This window comes from Somniosus microcephalus, chromosome 1, assembly GCF_052327205.1.
Source record: "Somniosus microcephalus isolate GS21.2 chromosome 1, FLI_Smic_1.0, whole genome shotgun sequence".
Taxonomy (NCBI): Eukaryota; Metazoa; Chordata; class Chondrichthyes; order Squaliformes; family Somniosidae; genus Somniosus; species Somniosus microcephalus.
In genome coordinates this window covers 338040415-338061925 of record NC_140987.1, presented here as the reverse complement: position 1 = coordinate 338061925, position 21511 = coordinate 338040415, and the positions used below count along the sequence as shown (strand labels likewise).

General features: G+C 48.4%; 1 protein-coding gene across 1 annotated transcript in view; it reads right to left on the bottom strand.

Moving 5' to 3' along the window:
* Positions 1-21511, bottom strand: part of LOC147124925 (sodium- and chloride-dependent neutral and basic amino acid transporter B(0+)-like) — a 147034-nt gene that overhangs the window by 51771 nt on the left and 73752 nt on the right. Inside the window, exon 8 of the mRNA XM_085994764.1 lies at positions 4203-4431. Coding sequence (XP_085850890.1) covers positions 4203-4431 — 229 coding nt within the window. The remainder of the gene's footprint in view (positions 1-4202; positions 4432-21511) is intronic.

Below are 21511 nucleotides of genomic sequence, written 5' to 3'. Positions count from 1 at the left end.
ATCAGCAGCGGTGTGGGGTTTAAGTGGTCCTGTAGGATTGACACTATGTTTTCAAAATCCTTTTCTCCTGGCTTCTCTGGGGTTACTAGGTTTCATGGTAAGCCATACGTTTTTGCACCCATTGAATTCAACAATACCAGCACTTTCTTGTCATCTGGCACTTCATTCGCCTTGCAGTATACTTCTATGCATTCGACATATGTCGTCCAATCTTCGACTTCATTGTCGAACGCTGTGATACTGCCACTCTTCGGCATTTTTGGGTGTGGTTAGACTGGCTTAAAATGGCGTCTCCCGCGCTTTCCTTTCTTCCCCGCTGCGGCTTAAAATGGCGTCTCCTGCGCTTTCCTTTCTTCCCCGCTGCGGCTTAAAATGGTGTCTCCCGTGCTGCTGCCAACGCTGCTCTCGGCAGTCCTCGTGGCAAATGGCGACGCCCTGTGGGTTTCGTGTGCTGCTCCTGCGCTGCTGCCAACGCCGCTCTCTGCGGTCCTCGTGGCAATGGCAGCTCCTCGCGTTTTCCTGCGCGCCTCTCTCCCCCGTTGACGCTGCTCGGCCCTTGAACACCAGCTGCGCTCTGCGCATTTTCCTGCGCGCCTCTCTCCCCCGTTGACGCTGCTTGGCCCTTGAACACCGGCTGCGCTCTGCTCTCTCTCGCCTCTCTCCCCCGTTGACGCTGCTCGGTCCTGAACACTGGCTGCACCCTATGCGCTCTGCCCTCTCTCTCTCTCCCCCGTCAACGCTGCTTGGCCTTTTTCTGTGCCGCTCGGTCGGGCTCTAGCCCGTCGCTGTCCGGGAAGGGTCTGCACAGTACCTGTTGCCAGCCCATTTCGCTGGACCACCGTGACTGGAAAGCCAAGCCTGGCTCTCAACAGCCTCCCCTGCGATACTCAAAACTCCGCTGGATGACTGGGCGGTTGCCCGTGGTCGACGCCCGTGCTTCTGGACTCGACCTTCTTCCACTGTTCTCCAGGAGCGAATCCCTGGCAGGTGATGCAGAGTTGCAGGTAGGTTCGAATCTGCTCGTCGCCAATGTTAGATCGGTGTATCTTAATGTTGTGTCCTTCAATAATCAGACAACAGACTGCAGGGAATGATTTAACAGGTGTTTACTGAATGAGGGTTACTCTAGAACTAACTTTACAGATCACTACTCAGGGTTTATATACAGGTGTGGTCACTGCCGGTACTACAGTATACAGGAGCTGTAAAAAGTAGTTCTCCCCTTAAAGGTACATACATTACAATCCCCATATCCCTTGATTCCCTTAATAGCAATCTCTATCTTGACTTTACTCAATGACTGATCATCCGCAGCCTCTGGGGTAGAGAATTCCAAAGATTCACAACCCTTTAAGTGAAGACATTTCTCCTCATCTCAGTCATAAATGGGCGACCCTTTATTCTGACTCTACTGCAATGGGAAACACCCTACCAGCATCTACCCTGTTAAGCTCTGTAAGGATTTTATATGGTTCAATGATAGCATCTCTCATTCTTCAAAATTCAAGGTAATATAGGCTGAGTCTCCTCAATTTCTCCTCACAATCCTCCCATTGCAGGAATCAGTCTGGTGGACCTTTGTTGCACTCCCTCTATGGTAAATATATCTTTCCTTAGGAAAGGAGACTAAAACTGTGCACAGTACTCCAGATGTGGTCTCACCAAGGCCCTATATAATTGCACTAAGACGTCTCTAATTCCCTTTGTAATAAAGGCTAACATACCATTTGTTTTCCTAATTGCTGGCTGTACCTGCATGTTAACTTTCAGTGATTCGTGTACAAGGATACCCAGGTCCCTCTGAATACCAACATTTCCCAATTTCTAACCATTTAAAAAATATTCTGCTTTCCTATTTTTCCTACCAAAGTGGATAACTTCACATTTCTCAACATTATATTCCATCTGCCATGTTTTTGCCCAGTAACTTAACCTGTCTATATCTCTTTGCAGCCACTTTGCATCCTCCTGACAATTTACTTTCCCACCTAGCTTTGTATCATCAGTTGCAGCCACTTTGCATCCTCCTCACAATTTACTTTCCCACCTAGCTTTGTATCATCAGTAAACTTGGATACATTACACTCTGTCCCCTCATCTAAGTAATTGATATAGATTGTAAATAGCTGAGGCCCAAGCACTGATCTTTGCAGTACACCACTAGTTACAGCCTGCCAGCCTGGAAATGACCCGGTTATCCCTACTCTCTTTTTTCTGTCCGTTAATCCTCATTCCATGCTAATATATTACCCCAATCCCATGAACCCTAACTTTCTGTAATAACCTCTTGTCTCAACTTTATCGAATGCTTCCTGAAAATCCAAATACACCATCCACTGGTTCCCTCTTATCTACCCTGCTAGTTGCAACCTCAAAAATCTCTATTAGATTTGTTAAAGCCGATTTCCCTTTCATAAATTTGTGTTGACTCTGCCCCATCCTGTTAGGATTTTCCAAGTGCCCTGTTACCCCGTCCCTAATAGTAGATTCTATCATGTTCCTTAGTACTGATGTCAGGCTAACTGGTCTGTAGTTCCCTGTTTTCTCTCTCACTCCTTTCTTGAATAGCAGGGTTACATTTGCTATCTTCCAATCACAGGGACTGTTCTAGAATATAGGGAATTCTGGAAGATCACAACCAATGCATCCACTATCTCTTTAGCCACTTCTTTTAAAACCCAATGATGTAGGCCATCAGGTCCAAGGGATTTGGTTGGCTTTTAAGCCCATTAATTTCTCCAGTACTATTTCTTTACTACTGCTAATTTCTTTAAGTTCCTCATTCTCACTAGACCCTTGGTTCCCCACTATTTCCGGAATGTTTTTTGTGTCTTCTTCCGCAAAGACAGAGTATTTGTTTAATGTCTCTGCCATTTCCTTATTTCCCATTATCATTTCTCCTGTCTCTGCCTGTAATGGGCCCACCTTTACTTTCACTAATCTCTTCCTTTTTGCATATTTATATAAAGAGGCTGCACAGCATTTTGGTGGCTAGTGCTTCAATTAATGACCTCTCCTAACATTGACCAGCTGAACAGGAGTAAACAAGTTGTTGCTGAGGATTTCCAGTGTTATTTAAAGCCATGCTCAGCTTTCACTGTTCAATTGCTCATTGAGATCGACTGGTTATACTGTGTTTGAAGAGGACTTTTGAGACTCATCAGGAGACCTTCTGGGACACTTTGTCAAGACTTCACCAACACTCTATCAACACTTATTCCAGAAATTCTGACAATTTCACCTAAACAGAGTGCCTGCTGTGCTACTCTACCTTATTGGACACCTTATAAGAGTTATCCGTAGAAAGGGATTGCTTATATAAATACAAGTTGTTGTTGTTGTTTGTTGTTGGTCATGGGTATCTTGCTAGAGGTCCCCTTTGGTCTGGAGGAGGAATGGGAGGAGGAGATGAGGCCAGGCAGAGCAGCACCAGCTGCTGGAGGAGAGAGGGACAGGAGGGCAAGGTGGGCTCCTGCCCCCCACTGGGGGTACAGGACATCCCTCCTCCTCTGAATCTCCTCCACCAGGACATCCAGTGCTGTGTCTGAGAACCTGTGCGCCTGCTACCTCAGTCTCTGAGCCATCCTGAAATGTTTTGTTGTGTGTCAGCCAGCGCAATCCACACCTTCAGTGAAAGTGGGTGCATGGAGGCTACATATACATCTCCAAAGAAATTGCTTCTAAACAGCGCTAAATCTGTAGGCTTCTGTTTTAGCGGCTGCAGGAATGTTTAAATCATGGTAATCATCAATTAGCCCCAAAATTGCAGGCTTAAACTAGACTTTCAAACAGGCGTGTCTTATTAGAACAGCACTCATTTAGCGCCTGTTTTCACCCTTTCACCAAAATAATCCCCTGTGTATTTATAATCAATTGCTCTGTGACATCCTGTGCTCTGATGATTCAAAGCTCTCACATTTAAGAGAAAAAGGTTGAACAAGTCTGTCAATCTCCAGAAATTCCAGCTCATTATTCAGATCCAATCCCTGTCCAGTGTAATCCAACCATTTAATTGCGTGGTAATTTAGGGTCTGAATATCACTTTCCACCAGAATTACTGCTGTGGATCCAAGTATTGATTATTGTAAGTGTCTGTAATCTGGAACAATTGTGTGTAATTTCATATCTAACAGATGATTGATTTCAGAGATATGGTTAAAGCTGTGAGACCCTGGTTGATATTTTTACTAGTTCTGGTTTACCTGACTGTGCAACCTCTGAAACAGGCTTTTCTTGTACATGAGCCATGTGTCCAAGGATGGAGAAGATGGCTAGTCCAGCAAATACACTCGTACCACAATTAACAACACAAACAATGATGGCATCTCTGTAGCAGTTGTTGTGGAATTTGTTGTAGAATGACAGTGTTGTTAAACCTCCCATAGCTACTGCGAGAGAAAAGAAAAGCTGTGTGGCAGCATCTTTCCAGACCTAGTAAGTAGAAGGTAGAATTAGTCAGCAGTGGGAGATTTTCTTTGAATTCAATCAACTGTGGCAGATAAAACTACATAAACTGTAAGGGACATGAGGTGGGTTAGTCCCACAGTTCAGTGGTGAGCTGACTGAATGAAGCTCCCTCTGGTTAATAATGTCTCCCTTAAACAGTAGGGCCTTCGTTCTGCCTCCCTGTCTAATACTTGCTGTCAAATTCCCTCCAGGAGCTTCGATGCTTTTCACCATAATGTTTTCTAGTGAGTGACCTGATTCTTAAATCAACTAGCCTGCACACATAGCTACTTATTTGGCAATTTTACAAATTAATTTGTTACAAGTTGCTAAAACAAAATACGTAGCAAAAAGAAAATAAGGCAGTTATTGCATCTCACACCATTCTGTCCCATCTCGTCCCATTCATTCTCACCCCAACCAAACCCATTGGCCTAGAAATTCATTGTAGCCACTTTTGGGGCGTTAAAGTCGGGCGGCCGCTAAAGTTTGCGCCCGCCGCCAAATCGAGGCCACTTCTGCGATATTCATTAGCTTCGCCCTAAGAGTTTGCTCGAGCGCTAAAACTGGTGCTGGACGCCTCCCTTTAGGCGCTAAGCCGGAGGTGCTGAGCGAGAGCGCCCAGGCCGGGCGCAGCGCAGGTGCGGCCATCTCATGATTGACAGCAGACACCCTGGCGCCGGCCAGCTCTTAAGGGGGAAGGGTCGACTTTGTCTGCTGCCACGCCCTGGATAGTGGAGCCCTCCAGCTAGGCCTGAACACTGCTGCTGGACCCAAATAGCGCCTGAAGCCATGCAGAGGGCCCGTGAACGAGCGCAGTGCTTCTCAGAGCGTGATCTGAGTGTGCTGGTTGGTGCTGTGGAGAAGAGGCGCCATATTTTGTACCCGGGCAATGGCAGGAAGGCGCCGGTCCGCGCCTACCGGAGAGCCTGGAGGCATGTCGCCAGCAAGGTGTCAGCCAACAGCGAGGTCCCCAGGACCGGTGTCCAATGCTGCAAAAAGTTTAATGACCTCACGCGGATTGTCAGGGTGAGTACCCTTTCCAGTGACCTCCTCATCCTTGCATGTGCCCCTCACATTATGGGCAAAGGGACCTGAAAGCCCTAATGGCCAGCCCTCATCCAGCAGCTGTGGAACAGGCATGAACATCAATTGCACATTCTGCACTTAACACACTGGCCAAGCTATTCCACCATGGGAGGCAGTGCACACAAGATCAGGGCGACACACTGGCCAGGCTATTCCACCATGGGAGGCAGTGCACACAAGATCAGGGCGACACACTGGCCAGGCTATTTCACCATGGGAGGCAGTGCACACAAGATCAGGGCGACACACTGGCCAGGCTATTCCACCATGGGAGGCAGTGCACACAAGATCAGGGCGACACACTGTACTTAGAGGCCGTCCTTTCTCTTGCAGGCCAAGCTGGCTAATAATAGGAAGAGCCAGACTGCGACCGGGTGAGGCCGACCCCAGATCCAGCCGCTCACCGAGCTTCAACATCGCGTGGAGCGCATCATGGGTGCCCGGGTGATTGGCCCCGTTGCATGTGGAGATGCCGACCCTGTTCTGGGCACCAATGCTAAGGACATCAACGTTTGGACCTCTCTCGTCCCACTTGCGCATCAGATCTACATCCTTTGCCACTGTCCGACCAATGCGCTGAATGCCACCACTCATGCATCCCTCGCTGACGCCCTCTCCTCACTCTAAAGCTACTCTTGTGCCTTCCTGCTTTCAGATGGTGAGGAGGAGGTCCCTGAACTTGCCAGTGACAGCCCCTCAGAGGAGGAGGAGGAGGAGGAGCAAGAGGAAGGCGGCCCATCAGGGGAACCCTCAGCCGTGGCAACCCATGCCAATGTAGGGGACACGTCTTCCCTGGAGGGGAGCGTCACGGAAGTGTCGGAGGGGAGGGGAGCTCATGGGACATGTGGCCTGCAGAAACGCGGGAGGGGGGTGCCAGCTCGGCGGCCTTCTCCCCAGAGGGGGGAAGGGTCGGAGGGGAGTCCAATTGCTGGGCCCAGCGGCCTCCAGCAACGCAGGAAGGGTCGGCCAGCTCGGCGGCCTTCTCCCCAGAGGGAGAGTCCAGCCTCCAGTCCGGAGATGGTCTTCGCCAAGGAGATGGAACGCCTCGAGGACATGTCCGCGGACTCGGAGCGCCGGCACACGGAGCTCATGGGGGTAGTGGCACGGTTGCCTGAGGCCATCGAGTCCCTCTCTCGGAGTGTCACCGACGTCGGGGCCTCACAGGCCATCAGTTTGGCGGAATTCGGGGCAGAGCAGGCAGCGAGTCGAGCGGCATTCGGGGCAGATCAGGCAGCGAGTCGTGCGGCTTTCGGGGCAGCTCAGGCAGCGAGTGGGCAGCTGATCAGTGGTGCCGTGCAGTCACTGGGTGCTCCGATGAGGTCACTGAACAGGTCAACACGGGCACTCACTGCTGCCACACTCGCTGTGTCAGCCAGGCATCGCCAGGGCACCCGGTGCGCTGCAGCAGCACAGCGGTCTGTCCCTCGGCAGATTGGTGCGCATGCTGCAGTGCTGGCCCGGGTGAGTGCCAGTGTCTCAGGCGACCAGCGAGCGCCTGCCATCCGCCAGCTTGCCCCCATTCCTCCAGCCGCCACTGCCAGGAGCTGCTGCAGCGACTGATGCTGGCCAGCCACAGCTGCAGCATTCAACAGCCGCCCGCTCCACGGCCAGACCTCGACTAGGCCGACCCCCAAGGGCATCTGCCGTCACGACATGTGCCCCTCTGGAGCCTGCCCCCAGCCTTGCAGCAGCCAATGGCCTTACTTTGAGGAGGAGCAGCAGGGCGGGCAGGGGCCACACAAAGATGGCCAAGGCATCGACCTAGCGGGCCAAAAAGTCGAATGTGTGGCCAGTTGTGTTTGTTTTTTGAGGCCGAGATTTGGATGTTTGTTTTTTGAAGGCCGAGGATGTGATGTTTGTTTTTTACGAAGGCCGAGGATGACAGCCATTTTAGTTGCACTGTTTTGTTAATCCTCTCCAGGTTGTGGGAGCAAGTAATGTGTTTGAGTGTTTTTTGGGGGTTTCGTCTGTTTTTGGTTTTCATGTGGGAAGGGCCCTGAGTTTGTACAATAAAGCATTTTATTTATTAACATTGTCCATGTTTGATCTTTGAAGTGTTTGTTGCCTTAACCGGCTGAGGGCTTGCGGAGCGGCTGCAATCATGTTCTTTCATTGGCACAAGCCATTCCCTGACAGGGGGCCTAGAAGTGACGTTCAATAAGCCGCCGATGGGCGGCCCTTGGACCTTGTGCCTCCCTCCTGGGCTGGTACTCCTCGTCCTCCTCCTCCTCATGCTCCTCCTGCTCCTCCTCCTGAGGTGGGGGTCCAACGTGAGGTGGCAGTGCCTGAGTCCTGCGGATAGCCAGGTTGTGCAGCATGCAGCAAACGACGACGAATTGGGAGACTCGGTCCTGCAAATACTGGAGGGCTCCCCCGGAGCGATCGAGACAGCGGAACCGTTGCTTGAGGATGCCGATTGTTTGTTCTATGATGTTCCTAGTCGCTTGAAGGCTCTCGTTGTATGCCTCTTCAGCAGGGGTCGTGGGCGCGCGGAGCGGGGTCATGAGCCAGGTACACAAAGGTTAGCCTTTGTCCCCGATAAGCCATCCTCTTGGGGGAGGCTGTGCCTGGAACATGTCAGCCACAGTTGTCTGTCGCAGGATAAAGGCATCGTGGCTGCTGCCTGGAAAGCGGGCATTGACAGCTAGGATGCGCTGCCTGTGGTCACACACCAGCTGTACGTTGAGGGAATGGTAGCCCTTCCGGTTGTGGTAATCCTCGGCATGCTCCAGAGGTGCCCGCAAAGCCACATGCGTGCAGTCAATGGCGCCCTGCACCATGGGGAAGCCCGCTATTCTTGCAAATCCCACTGCACGCTGCTGCTGCTTGTCCAGGGTCATGGGGAAGGAGATGAATTGATGTCTCCTTCTGAAAAGGGCTTCGGCCACCTGGCGGATGCAGCAATGCACGGCGAACTGGGAGATGTTAGCGATGTCCCCAGCAGCGGATTGGAAGGAGCCGGTGGCATAGAAGTTGAGAGCCACCGTCACCTTCACTGCCATCGACAGAGACGTCCTGCGCATCAGCTGTGGCTGCAGATCTCTCTGAAGCAGCTGGCAGATGTCTGCAACCACCTCCCTTCTGAATCGCAGCCTCCTTACACACATCGCGGCAGACATGGTCAGATAGGAGGACTGCTGGCGGTATACCCTGGGTGGGTAAGGCCTCAGTTGGCGACGCCTGTTACCCCCTCTGCGTCTAGCCAGGGCTGCCACTCTCTCACGGCGTCTGTAAGCCCTTCTGGCATAAGGCTGAAAGTCAGCGTTGGCACCCAATGCAGCCCCCATTATATGCTGGCAAACAATGAGCTCTCAATGAAGGCAAAGATAATTGCTAAGCTCTGGCCTGAGCCAAAAATACCTGTCCTAGTGTTGGTCCAAACCAGTAAGCTCTCCTCCTTGGTCTCTCTCCAAAAAACCGTTGCACAAGAGTGAATGCTGCAAAATGGCTGCCCTTTATAGTGCAGGGTAAGTGCCCTTTAATTAACGCTCCCCGCGGCCCGCCTCGGCTGTGTACCGTTCCACTTCACAGTCGTTCGGGCCGCCCGGCGCACAATGGGGCGGCGCGATTGAAGTTCCGGTTCGGGGCGCACAAAGGGCGTTGCACTAGTAAATGACGTCATGATCTGCGCGCGCAGCAGGGCGCGCGCTAAGACTTTGCGCCGGCGCTAAATGTGTACTGAAGTTGGGGCGAGGCGCAGATCGCACTGCGCCCGGGCGCTAAGCGCCTAGCGCTCGAGATCTACTCCTCCTAAGGCGCTAACGGCTGGCGCGCCCAAATAAATTTCTAGGCCATTGCGTCTGATGACTTGCCTTGCCACCATGACATCTTATCCCATCCTGTCCTACCCTATCCCATTTCATCACATCCCACCTCAATCCATCGCAGCTCAGCCCATCATGCCCTATCTAATCCCATCTCAGCGCATCCCATCTCAATCAATCACACTTCATCCTATACTATCCCATCTCATCGAATTGCATCCATAGAAACATAGAAACATAGAAGATAGGAGCAGGAGTAGGTGACATGGTTCCTGATTTGAACCCGCCTTTATTCGGGGACGTGTTTTCTGAACCAGGGACCTTTCCGGGGAGAGTGGGCTCATAGAAACATAGAAGATAGGAGCAGGAGTAGGCCATTCGGCCCCTCGAGCCTGCTCCGCCATTCAATGCGATCATGGCTGATCATTCAAATTCAGTACCCGGTCCCTGCTTTCTCCCCATACCCCTTGATCCCTTTAGCCTTGAGAAATATATCCAACTCCCTCTTGAATATATTTAATGTATTGGCCTCTACTGGCTTCTGTGGTAGAGAATTCCACAGGTTCACCACTCTCTGGGTGAAGAAATTCCTCCTCATTTCTGTCCTAAATGGCCTACCCCTTATCCTTAGACTGTGACCCTTGGTTCTGGACTCCCTGACCATCGGGAACATTCTTCCTGCATCTAGTCTGTCCAGTCCTGTCAGAATTTTATAAGTTTCAATAAGATCCCCTCTCATTCTTCTAAACTCCAGCGAGCACAAGCCCAATCGATCCAATCTCTCCTCATACGTCATTCCTGCCATCCCAGGTATCAGCCTGGTGAATCTTCGCTGAACTCCTTCCATGGCAAGAACATCCTTCCTCAGATAAGGCGACCAAAACTGCACACAATACTCAAGATGTGGTCTCACGAAGGCCCTGTACAACTGCAGCAAGACATCCTTGTTCGTGTACTCAAACCCTCTCGCTACGAAGGCCAACATACCATTTGCCTTCTTAACCGCCTGCTGCACCTGCATGCTTACCTTCAGCAACTGGTGCACAAGGACACCCAGGTCTCGTTGCACTTCCCCTTCTCCCAATCTATTGCCATTCAGATAATAATCTGCCTTCCTGATTTTGCTACTAAAGTGGATAACCTCACATTTATCCATGTTATATTGCATCTGCCATGATTCTGCCCAATCACCCAACCTGTCCAAATCATCCTGGAGTTTCTCGACATCCTCCTCACAGCACACATGCCCACCCAGCTTTGTGCCGTCTGGAAATTTGGAGATATTACATCTAGTTCCCTTGTCTAGATCATTAATATATGTTGTGAATAGCTGGGGTCCAAGGACCGATCCCTGCGGTACCCTTCTAGTCACTGCCTGCCACTCGGAAAAAGACCCGTTTATTCCAACTCTTTGCTTTCTGTCTGCCAACCAGTTCTCTATCCAAGTCAGTACCTTGCCCCCAATCCCATGTGCCTTAACTTTACACGCTAATCCCTTATGCGGGGCCTTATCGAAAGCCTTCTGAAAGTCCAAATTCACCACATCCACTGGTTCTCCCTTATCTATTTTACCAGTTACATCCTCAAAACATTCCAGTAGATTAGTCAAGCACAATTTACCCTTTGTAAGTCCATGTTGACTTTGTCCGATCCTGTCACTGTTTTCCAAGTGCTCTGCTATTACATCTTTTATAATGGACTCTAGCATTTTCCCCACTACCAATGTCAGGCTTACCGGTCTGTATTTCCCCGTTTTCTCTCTACCACCTTTTTTGAATAGTGGGCTAACATTAGCTACCCTCCAATCCATGGGTACTGTTCCAGATTCCATCGAATGTTGGAAGGTGATCAGCAATGCATCTACTATTTCTAGGGCCACTTCCTTAATACCCTCGTGTTGGATCCGTGATTCAGAGGATATGCTGTTATAAAATAATCACACGGATGCTGTACATTAACAAATAACAGGTCTTTACTGGAGGAGGGTAGTCTCAAGACTGGGGGTACAGAGGCATGCACAAAGCTTATATACCGGTGTGGTCACTGCCGGTACTACAGTATACAGGAGCTGTAAAAGTAGTTCTGACTTAAAGGCACATACACTACAATTCCTCCCCTTTTAGATTAGTAGTACCCCTAATATTCAAATAACAATTAACATTTCAACATGTACATTAAACAACAAAAGTCCATTTATAGATTCAGTCTTTGGGGCAGCTTCCTGACCCTTTCGGGATAGCGCCTTTCCGGAGGTTCTTGTTCTTGGTGCAGAGGCGATTCTGACCCCTTTTCATCGGGTAGTTCATCGGGTTCCACTGCTACTGGGTCTGAAGTAGATGCTACCGGTATGTCGGGTTCATTCCCAGGTACTCGAGACATGGGGTTGACGCATTCCTGTGATGCTAAGATCTGATCGACGTGGCGTCTCACAATGTTCTCCCCAACATCCGCTGTGTACATTAATGGCCCCTGCCTTGTACATATCATTCCGGGTCGCCATTTCTCTGTTCGATAGTCATGGGCCAAGACTGGTTGCCCTACATTGAAGCTCCTTGTTGGCTTCTCATTGATGTGCTGGAATTGTTTGTCCTCAACATTTCTTCGCACATTTGGTCTGAGCAAGTCCAGACGAGATCTCTACCTTTGGTTAAAGAACATCATGGCCGGGGTCTGGTTGGTAACTGCATGTGTCGCGTTTCGGTAGGCTAATAAGAAATTGTCCATCTTATGCTGTAGTGGAATTTCATCGTCGCACATGGCCTTTATCGCCTTCTTAAAGGTTTGTACGAACCTCTCAGCCAATCCATTTGTGGCTGGATGATACGGGGCGGATGTGTAATGCCTTACCCCATTCCTTCTCATAAATTTTTGGAACTCGTCGGACACAAACTGTGGTCCATTATCAGAGCAAATCTGCTCTGGCAAACCGTTTCTGGCAAATATGGTCCGTAGGACTGCAATCGTTTTCTCTGTAGTGGTTGAAGACATTTTTATCACCTCAGGCCACTTTGAATGAGCATCCACTGCTATTAAGAACATTGAGTCCATGAATGGACCAGCGAAATCAATGTGCACCCGTTGCCATGGAGAGGAGGGCCACTCCCATGGGTGTAGAGGGGCATGTGGTGGTGCATTTTGGACCTTCTGGCATCCTAAGCAGCTCTTGGTTAGGTCTTCGATTTGTTGATCGATTCCCGGCCACCACACATAAGCCATAGCAAGGCTTTTCATTTTCACTCCCCCCAGATGACCTTCATGTAGCTCATTTAGCACTCTCTCCCTTAACTTGGGTGGAATCACCACTCTAGATCCACACATCACTGTCCCCTGGCATACTGACAGCTGTTCTCTTCTGGATGAGAATGCTGGCAACAGTGAGTCGCCATGTGTTGGCCATCCCCTCACCGTCAATTCATATACTCACGATAGCGTCGGATCATTGCGGGTCTCCTTCTCTATATCTGCATTTGTTACTGGCAATCGTTCAATTATTGACGAATAAAATATCTCGATAGGTTCCACTGCTGGTGCTTCCTCCACAGTAGGCAGTGGCAGGCGCGATAGCCCATCAGCGTTCCCATGCTGTTTCGTGCCTTTATATTCTATTTCATATTGATTCGCCCCTAGAAACAGGGACCATCTTTTTAACCGCTGTTCAGTCATCACTGGAACGCCCTTCTTAGGATTAAAGATGGAGACAAGTGGTTGGTGGTCAGTCAGCAAGGTGAACTTCAGCCCATGCAGATAGTGGTTGAATTTTTTTACTCCCCATACTAGGCTGAGGGCCTCCCTGTCAATCTGGGTGTAGTGGCGCTCGGCTGAGGTTAGTGACCGAGACGCAAAGGCTACTGGCCTCTCCAACCCGTCTGGGAATTTGTGCGACAGCACTGCTCCAATACCAAAAGGTGATGCATCACATGCCAAACGAATTGGTAGTGCTGGGTTGAAATGGGCCAACACCTCTTTTGATGTGATCAATTCTTTACACTTCTGGAAAGCTCGTCTACGTTCGTCATCCCACTTCCATGGTACCCCTGTTTGCAGAAGGGTGTGCAGTGTGTGTAATACTGTAGGCAAATTTGGTAAGAACTTGTGGTAGTAGTTTACCAGCCCGAGGAACGACCTCAGTTGTGACACATTTTCTGGTGCTGGAGCCTTGACTACTGCCTCAATCTTGTCAGGGGACTTATGTAACCCCTCTTCATCGATGACGTGGCCACAATACAAGATCTGTTTCTGGAAAAACTCGCACTTGTGGCGATTAGCTCGTAGCCCATCCTCCTTTAATCTGGTGAGCACCTTCTCCAAGTTGGCGAGGTGATCACCGTCATTTTCGCCCGTGACCAAGATTTCGTCCAAATAACACTGGGTCCCTGGAATACCTTGCAGGACCTGGTCCATCACCCTTTGCCAGATAGCCGGAGCCGAGGCTACTCCAAACACCAGTATTGATAGAGACCTTTATGAGTGTTGATCGTAAGGTATTGTTTCAAAGCTTCTTCTACCTCCATTTGCAAGTACGCCTGGGCTAGATCAATTCTGGTGAAGCGTTTACCTCCAGATAGTGAGGTGAAAATATCCTCAATTCGTGGAAGCAGATATTGTACCATGTGAAGGACTGGGTTCCCTGTCACCTAAAAATCCCCACAGATGCGGACCTTCTTTGGTTCCCCAGGCGTATTACTCAACGACCTCTTCATTACAGGAATGATGGGTGTAGCCCACTCACTCCAGTCCACTTTGGACAGTACTCCTGAACGTTCCAACCCTTCCAGCTCTGCTTCAACAGCTGGTCTGATCGCATAAGGCACTGGTCTGGCCTTCAGAAACTTTGGGCTTGCATTTTCCTCTATTTTAATCGTTGCTGTTATTCCTTTTAGTGTTCCTAGTCCCTCCTGGAACACTTCTTTTGCATCAGTTAGCATTCTTGACAGTCGTCCAGGTGTGACGTCGTCATCCTTTTTGGCCTCAACCTTCAGTGCCTGTATGGAATGCCAACCTAAAAGTATCTTCCGGATCCATTCACGTCCTAGCAGTGGTGGTCCTCCATCTGGCAATACATATATATCCATTTTAGGTATTTCCTGGCCTTTATATGTCACTTTCACCCTTATTTTTCCTTTGGGGTAGACTTTTTGCCCCGTATACGTCTTCAAGACAATCTCTGTGGCTTTCAAGGGTATGTGTGAAAATAGCCGCTTGTAGTCTCTTTGATTTATGACTGTTAGAGCTGACCCTGTGTCCAATTCCATTTTCACTTGGACTCCGTCTATCTTGAGTGTAACCCAGATAGTCTGGTGATCCTCCATTTCAGTTACCTTATGTAGTTTCAGACAACCCAGCTCCTTGCTTCCGGAGTCTGTGTCACTTTTCTGTTCGTCTGAACCACTGTCCATCACCTGGTGTACCTTTTTGTACTTCTCCTGTGGAGATTTCTTACTGTTGGTTTTCTTCCCAGACCTGCAGACTCTTGCTATGTGCCCTGCTTTCCCACACTGTCTGCACACTTGGTCCTTGAACCAACAATCTTTCTGGTCATGTGTTGTTCTGCCGCAGCGAAAGCACTTCCCTGTTCCATAGGACATTTCATTGGTGCCATATTCTTGAGGTCTCCATTGTATCTCGGCAGCGCCCCTTGCGGCTGCTTCGTGTGATACTGCCATACTGAAAGCTTTGTCCAGCTTAAGATCCTTTTCTGATAGAAGCCGTTTCTGGGTTCCTTCACTTTGTAGCCCACACACAAACTTGTCCCTTAACGTATCTGCTAGTCCCGCTCCAAACTGGCAGTGTTTCGATAGCTTGTGCAGTTCCGTTAGGTACTCAGCATTGCTTTCGTCTTTGTGTTGGTTCCTTTTATGGAACTTAAATCATTCTGCTATCAGCAGCGGTGTGGGGTTTAAGTGGTCCTGTAGGATTTCTACTATGCTTTCAAAATTCTTGTTTACCGGCTGCTCTGGGGTTATTAGATTTCGCAGTAACCCATAAGTTTTTGCACCCATGGAATTTAACATACTAGTGCTTTATTAGCATCTGGCACTTCATTCGCCCTGCAGTACACCTCAATACGTTCCACATATGTTGCCCAATCTTCGACTTCATTGTCAAACGTAGAGATACTGCCACTCTTTGGCATCCTTGGGTGTGAGTTAACTGTCAAAAATGGTGCCTCCCGCGCTTCCCCTTCTTCTCCGCTGGCACAAAATGGCGTCTCCTGCGCTTTCCTTCCTTTCCGCGCTCGCCCTTCTTCTCCGCTGCGGCTTCTAAAAATGGCATCTCCCGCGCTCTTCCTTCTTCTCCGTGGCTCAATGGCGTCTCCTGCGCTCCCCTTTCTTCACCTCGTGGACCCTGTTCAGCCCGTGAGCCCTGGCTGTGCTCTGCGTGTTCTTCTTTTTACTTTTTTTTGACGCCGCTCAGTCTAGAACCCGGCTGATTCTCTACCCTCTCTCTCTCCGGTTTGTTTTCTTTTTCTCGACGCCGCTCGGTGTTCAACCCCCGGCTGCGCCCTGCGCTCTTCACCCTCTGTCTTACCCCATCGACGCTGCTCGGCTTTCTCTCCGCCGTCGGTTGGCTCCAGCCGCTGCTGCTCGGGAAGGGTCTGCGCTGGACCTGTCGTCGGTCTCCTGCTGCTCGTCGTGGCTGGGGAACCAAGCCCGGCTCTCCACAGCCTCCCCTGCGAAGTTCAATCTCTGCCTGGTGGCTGGGCGGTTGCTCGTGCTCGATGCCCGTGTTCCTGGCCTCGACTATTTTTTTTTTTTATGTTGCAGATAGATTCGAATCGACACTCGTCGCCACTGTTGGATCCGTGATTCAGAGGATATGCTGTTATAAAATAATCACATGGATGCTGTACATTAACAAATAACAGGTCTTTACTGGAGGAGGGTAGTCTCAAGACTGGGGGTACAGAGGCATGCGCAAAGCTTATATACTGGTGTGGTCACTGCCGGTACTACAGTATACAGGAGCTGTAAAAGTAGTTCTGACTTAAAGGCACATACACTACACCTAGGATGTAGATTATCAGGCCCTGGGGATTCATCAGCTTTCAATCCTATCAATTTCCTTAACACCATTTCCCTACAAATACTGATTTCTTTCAGTTCCTCCCTTTCATCAGACTCTATGTTCCCCGGCATCTCTGGGAGGTTATTTGTGTCCTCCTTTGTGAAGACAGAACCAAAATATATATTTAATTGGGCTGCCATTTCTTTGTTCCCCATTATAAATTCCCCTAATTCTGACTGCAAGGGACCTACGCTTGACTTCACTAATCTTTTTCTCTTCACATATCTATAAAAGCTTTTACAGTCAGTTGTTATGTTCCCTGAAAGTTACTCTCATATTCTATTTTCCCCTTCTTAATTAACCCCTTTGTCCTCCTTTGTTGAATCCTAAACTGCTCCCAATCCTCAGGTTTACTGCTTTTTCTGGCCAATTTATATGTCCTCTCCTTGGATCTTATGCTATCCCTAATTTCCCTTGTTAGCCACGGTTGAGGCACCTTTTTTGCTTTTTTTTATGCCAAACTGGGATGAACAAATTCTGTAGTTCATCCATGCGGTCTTTGAATGAGTGACATTACCCAATCAATCCTTCCCAACTCGCGCCTCTGACCATCATATTTTCCTTTATTTAAATTCAGGACCCTAGTCTCTGAGTCAACAACTTCATTCTCCATCTTAATGAAGAATTCTATCATATTATGATCGCTCCGACCCAAGGGGCCTCATACAACAAGATTGTTAATTAATCCTTTCTCGTTACATAATACCCACTCTAAGATGGCCTGATCTCTGGTTGGTTCCTCGACATATTGGTCCAGGAAACCAGCCCGTAAACACTCCAGGAATTCCTCCTCCACAATATTGTTACTAATTTGGTTAGCCCAATTTATATGTAGATTAAAGTCACCCATGATGACTGCTGTGCCCTTATTGCATGCTTCTCTAATTTCCCTTTTAATGCCATCCCCAACCTCCACATTACTGTTTGGAGGTCTATATACCACTCCCACTAATGTTTTCTGCCCCTTGGTATTGCTCAGTTCTACCCATACAGATTCCACATCATCAGAGCTAATATCCTTCCTTACAATTGTGTTAATCCCTTCTTTAACCAGCAATGCTACCCCACCTCCCTTTCCTTTTTGCCTATCTTTCCTGGATATTGAATACCCCTTAATGTTGAGTTCCCAGCCTTGGCCACCCTGGAGCCATGTTCCCACCTCAATCCATTCCATCTCATCCCATCCTGTATATCCATTCCCATCTCAAGCTACCTCAATCTATTCCATCTCACCCCATCCTGCCCTAACCAATCCCATTACATCCCGTCCACCCTGTCCATCATATCTTATCCTATATAATCCCATTTTATCCTATCCTGTCCATCTTATCCTAATGCCATCTCATCCCATCTGCAAAAATAAGGTGTCAAAAGTCATAAAATAAGTGCAAGTAATGTGCAATGATTGAAATGAATTTTCCCACATGTGCACATAAACCAAAAAGCAACACTCCATTATTAACGTGGATATGTCAAACATACAGCAAAATAAATAAAACATGAAACTGTAATAGAGCCACCTGGTAGACTACTGATGTATATAATAATAAATCCAGGTGCAGTACAGTTCTTATCGGAAGCCATGTTGTGCTGTTGTATATGAATGCTGTGTCTCAAGATATCACAGAATTGGAGCTGAGGATGCGATTGCGGATTCCCTAGCTGAAATTTTTGTTGGAGGATAATCCAGTCAACCGACAGAGGGACTGTTAGAAGTCCTTCGTTTTGCAGAAAAACTTAAAAATCCAAGGTAAATTTCGAGCACACGTGGCTGAACTGTCGACATTGCCAGAGTCCAGATGGCTGCGCTTATGGGAATAATGGGGCGCTTGGGTGAGTTCCATCATGACCGAGAGACTTTTGGAGCATATGAGGAGTGGCTAAAAATGATTTTCACAGCGTATAGTATTGTCGAAGTCCCCGATGATGTAAACCGTCACCGAGCGGTTTTAGAAATGAAACGGGTATTTTTTTGACTGAAGCAGGACCGAGGTGTATGAAACCCTGAAAAATGTGCTTGCTCCTGACAAGCCAAAGGACACACCACTGAAGGAGATCCTAACCAAGTTAGAACAGCACTACAGTCCTGAGTCCCTGGAAATTGCTGAAAGTTACTGTTTTGGAACACGCGATCAATTAAATGGCGAGGGTATCAGTGAGCATTTTGTAGCTTTAAAAAAGCTTTCCATTCACTGTCATTTCGCAAACTTTCAGGACCAAGCTTTGCGTGACCACTTTGTTTGTGGGTTGAAAAATGAACGTATCTGAAGTAAATTGTTGACAGCCCCTAACTTGACAGCTATGTCAATGGATATGGCTGGCCAATACTCCCAAGAGTTCTGCGCCATTTCCAGTCATCAGACAACCAAGGTGAATTGGCTGCAGGCTAAAAGTAAAAGGCAGTTGTACCCCAAGGCCTCAGCAACTGGTCAAGGTAATAGTGCATTGAAGTCGTGCTATCGGTGTCTGAGACAACACATCGCTCAAAGCTGTCCATATGCGAAGGCAGAGTATTTCTACTGCAAGAAAATTGTGCATCTTGTGAAGGAGCACAGACAGAAGTGTAAACCGACTGACAATGCTAGAAGTAGAAATCGGCAGACACTACATACCGTTGAAGAGATGCAGCAGGACGAGGAGTTTCTGGAGACTCATGTATCAGGAGCACGAAGATATCTAGCAGCGATTTGCGAGGTATCGTCATCCAAGTAGTTGTTGCAGGAACCAGGATGCCCATGGAAATCGACACTGGTGCATCCATGAGAGTAGTACCAGAATCACCATATTGCGACAGGTTGTGTGATTATCGACTAGTGTGCTGCCTTTCTTTAGGAATTTATGTTAGTTTTCCAGTTAATTCAGGGGTTTGAGTAATTTGGGTCAATTTCCATTGTGTGCCACCACCTAGTGGATATTTGGTACCTAGCAACTGCAGTAAAGTGCAGTAAAGCACAGTAAAGCGCAGTAAAGTAAACTACTGTATATCACAGACCTGCAGCCACACATGGTCTGGGAAGTTATATTCTTGTCACGCTCCAGCCTTGGACACTATTTGTCTGTAAGTACTTGAGAATGTTATAGATGATTAGTGTACACTATATTTTGCAGAAAATGTTTAGTTTGTAACTTTTCTCTGTAAGCAAACTTACACAGCCAGCCGTGAAGTGCTTGTTCTCTGTCTAGCTGGTTAACTTGTAGCTGTATTTTGATGCACTATGTACAGGGCTAATTTAAAGAGAATGCCTTTCAGTTTGCTAAATGTATATTCACAGTAAGCTGTGTTTCCATGCGTTTTGGTAAGTTACATGCCAAATGTACTGTGTTGCTCAGGCGTACCTAAATTTGTGTATGCATATCAGTTATATGCTTGTATACTAAAGTGTGCTTCCATTTCTGTATTGTATTTCAGTTTCACAATAAGAATCTTTCAGTAAAGTTTACAAGAAAAGTCAAGCCTTGTGATTTTTATGGGAAGATATCAAGTTGTTAGCTACCTGTCTAGCTCTGCATAGGAACACGCTGCAAGGGCAGAAAAGTGAAAAGACAACAGCACAGCGGGCTCAAGCACAAGAAGATACCACTCAGCTACCATGAGTCTACGCTCAGGAAGACAATATACCATAGAGGACGTCGACCAGCCAACCGAGAAGCATGAGCCTCTTCGAGCAAATGATGCCAAGTCACAGTCCTTTAAAGCATCCTCTAGATCATCTCGGCGGTCCAGCAGACCGTCGTCATCGACAGCTTCTGCAGCCGCCAAAGCACATGCCAAGGCAAAAGCTGCCCAGGCTCAATTGTCCTTCGCTGAAAAAGAAGCTAGTGTGATGAAGCAGAGAGCTGACCTCGACGCTAGTGTGATGAAGCAGAGAGCTGACCTCGACGCTAGTGTGATGAAGCAGAGAGCTGACCTCGATGCCAGTCTCCACATTCTCCAAAGCCAGAGAGCTGCCGCTGCCGTTGAAGCTGAAGCTGCAGCTTATGAAGAAGGTGAGGAGAACAAAGGTGGGGAGCACAGCCATGAGCATATGTTCTAGAACAGCCCCTCAGTCCAGTGCAACGTACAAGTGAGTATGTCCAACAAAACTCCAAATTGTACTTCAAGGAAACATCCAGGTATCGCGACGCAGAACCAGCTACTCACCACAGTAACAAACAGCCTGTTTTCGGAGACACTGAGCTTAAAAGAGAAGAAACAAGTAAGACTTACCTGCAGAGACCTCCACAGCACTCGGCCAATCCAGCCAAGCAGTCCTCACCCGAGCCACAAGGTGCACAAGACCTCGCTAGGTACCTCATCCGCCGAGAATTGTTAAGTTCAGGTCTTCTAGAATTTGATGACCATCCTGAAAATTATTGGTCATGGAAAGCATCCTTCCTGAGTACCACCAAGGACTTGAATCTGTCAGCCAGAGAAGAACTAGATTTGATGACAAAGTGGCTCAGAGCTGAGTCGTCAGAACAGGCGAGGAGAATTCGCTCAGCGCACGTCCGCAATCCCACAGCAGGCCTCAACCTGGTTTGGTGACGTCTCGAAGACTGTTATGGGACACCAGAAGTCATTGAACATGCACTGCTCAAGAAGATTGAGGACTTTCCAAAGCTAACCAACAAAGATAATGTCGAGCTTCGAGAACCGGGTGACATTCTCCTTGAACTGGAGTGTGCTAAGGGAGAAGGTTACCTGACAGGCCTCTCATATTTGGATACAGCTCGTGGGGTAAACCCAACAGTGGAAAAGCTCCCCTACAACCTTCAAAAGAAATGGATAGCTAAGGGATCCAAGTACAAGGAGGACTACGGAGTGGCATTTCCTCCCTTCTCTCTCTTCTCCAGGTTCGTCCAACAACAGGCAAAGGTGAGGAATGATCCAAGTTTCACTTGCTCCACCTCCAGCAGTTACGCTCCTTCGAGAACAGAGAAACCCACAAAGTACAGCAACAAAGCCTCTGTGAGCGTGCACAAAACAGGTGTTCCAGCCGAACCCTCAATCAACCAATCCAGTTCTGCTGGGAATAAAGTGGATGACCCAGATCGTCAGTGTCCAATACACAAGAAGCCCCACCCACTCAAAAAGTGTCGAAGCTTTAGAGACAAGCCTATTGATGAGTGCAAATCATACCTGAAAGAGAATCGCATCTGCTTCAGGT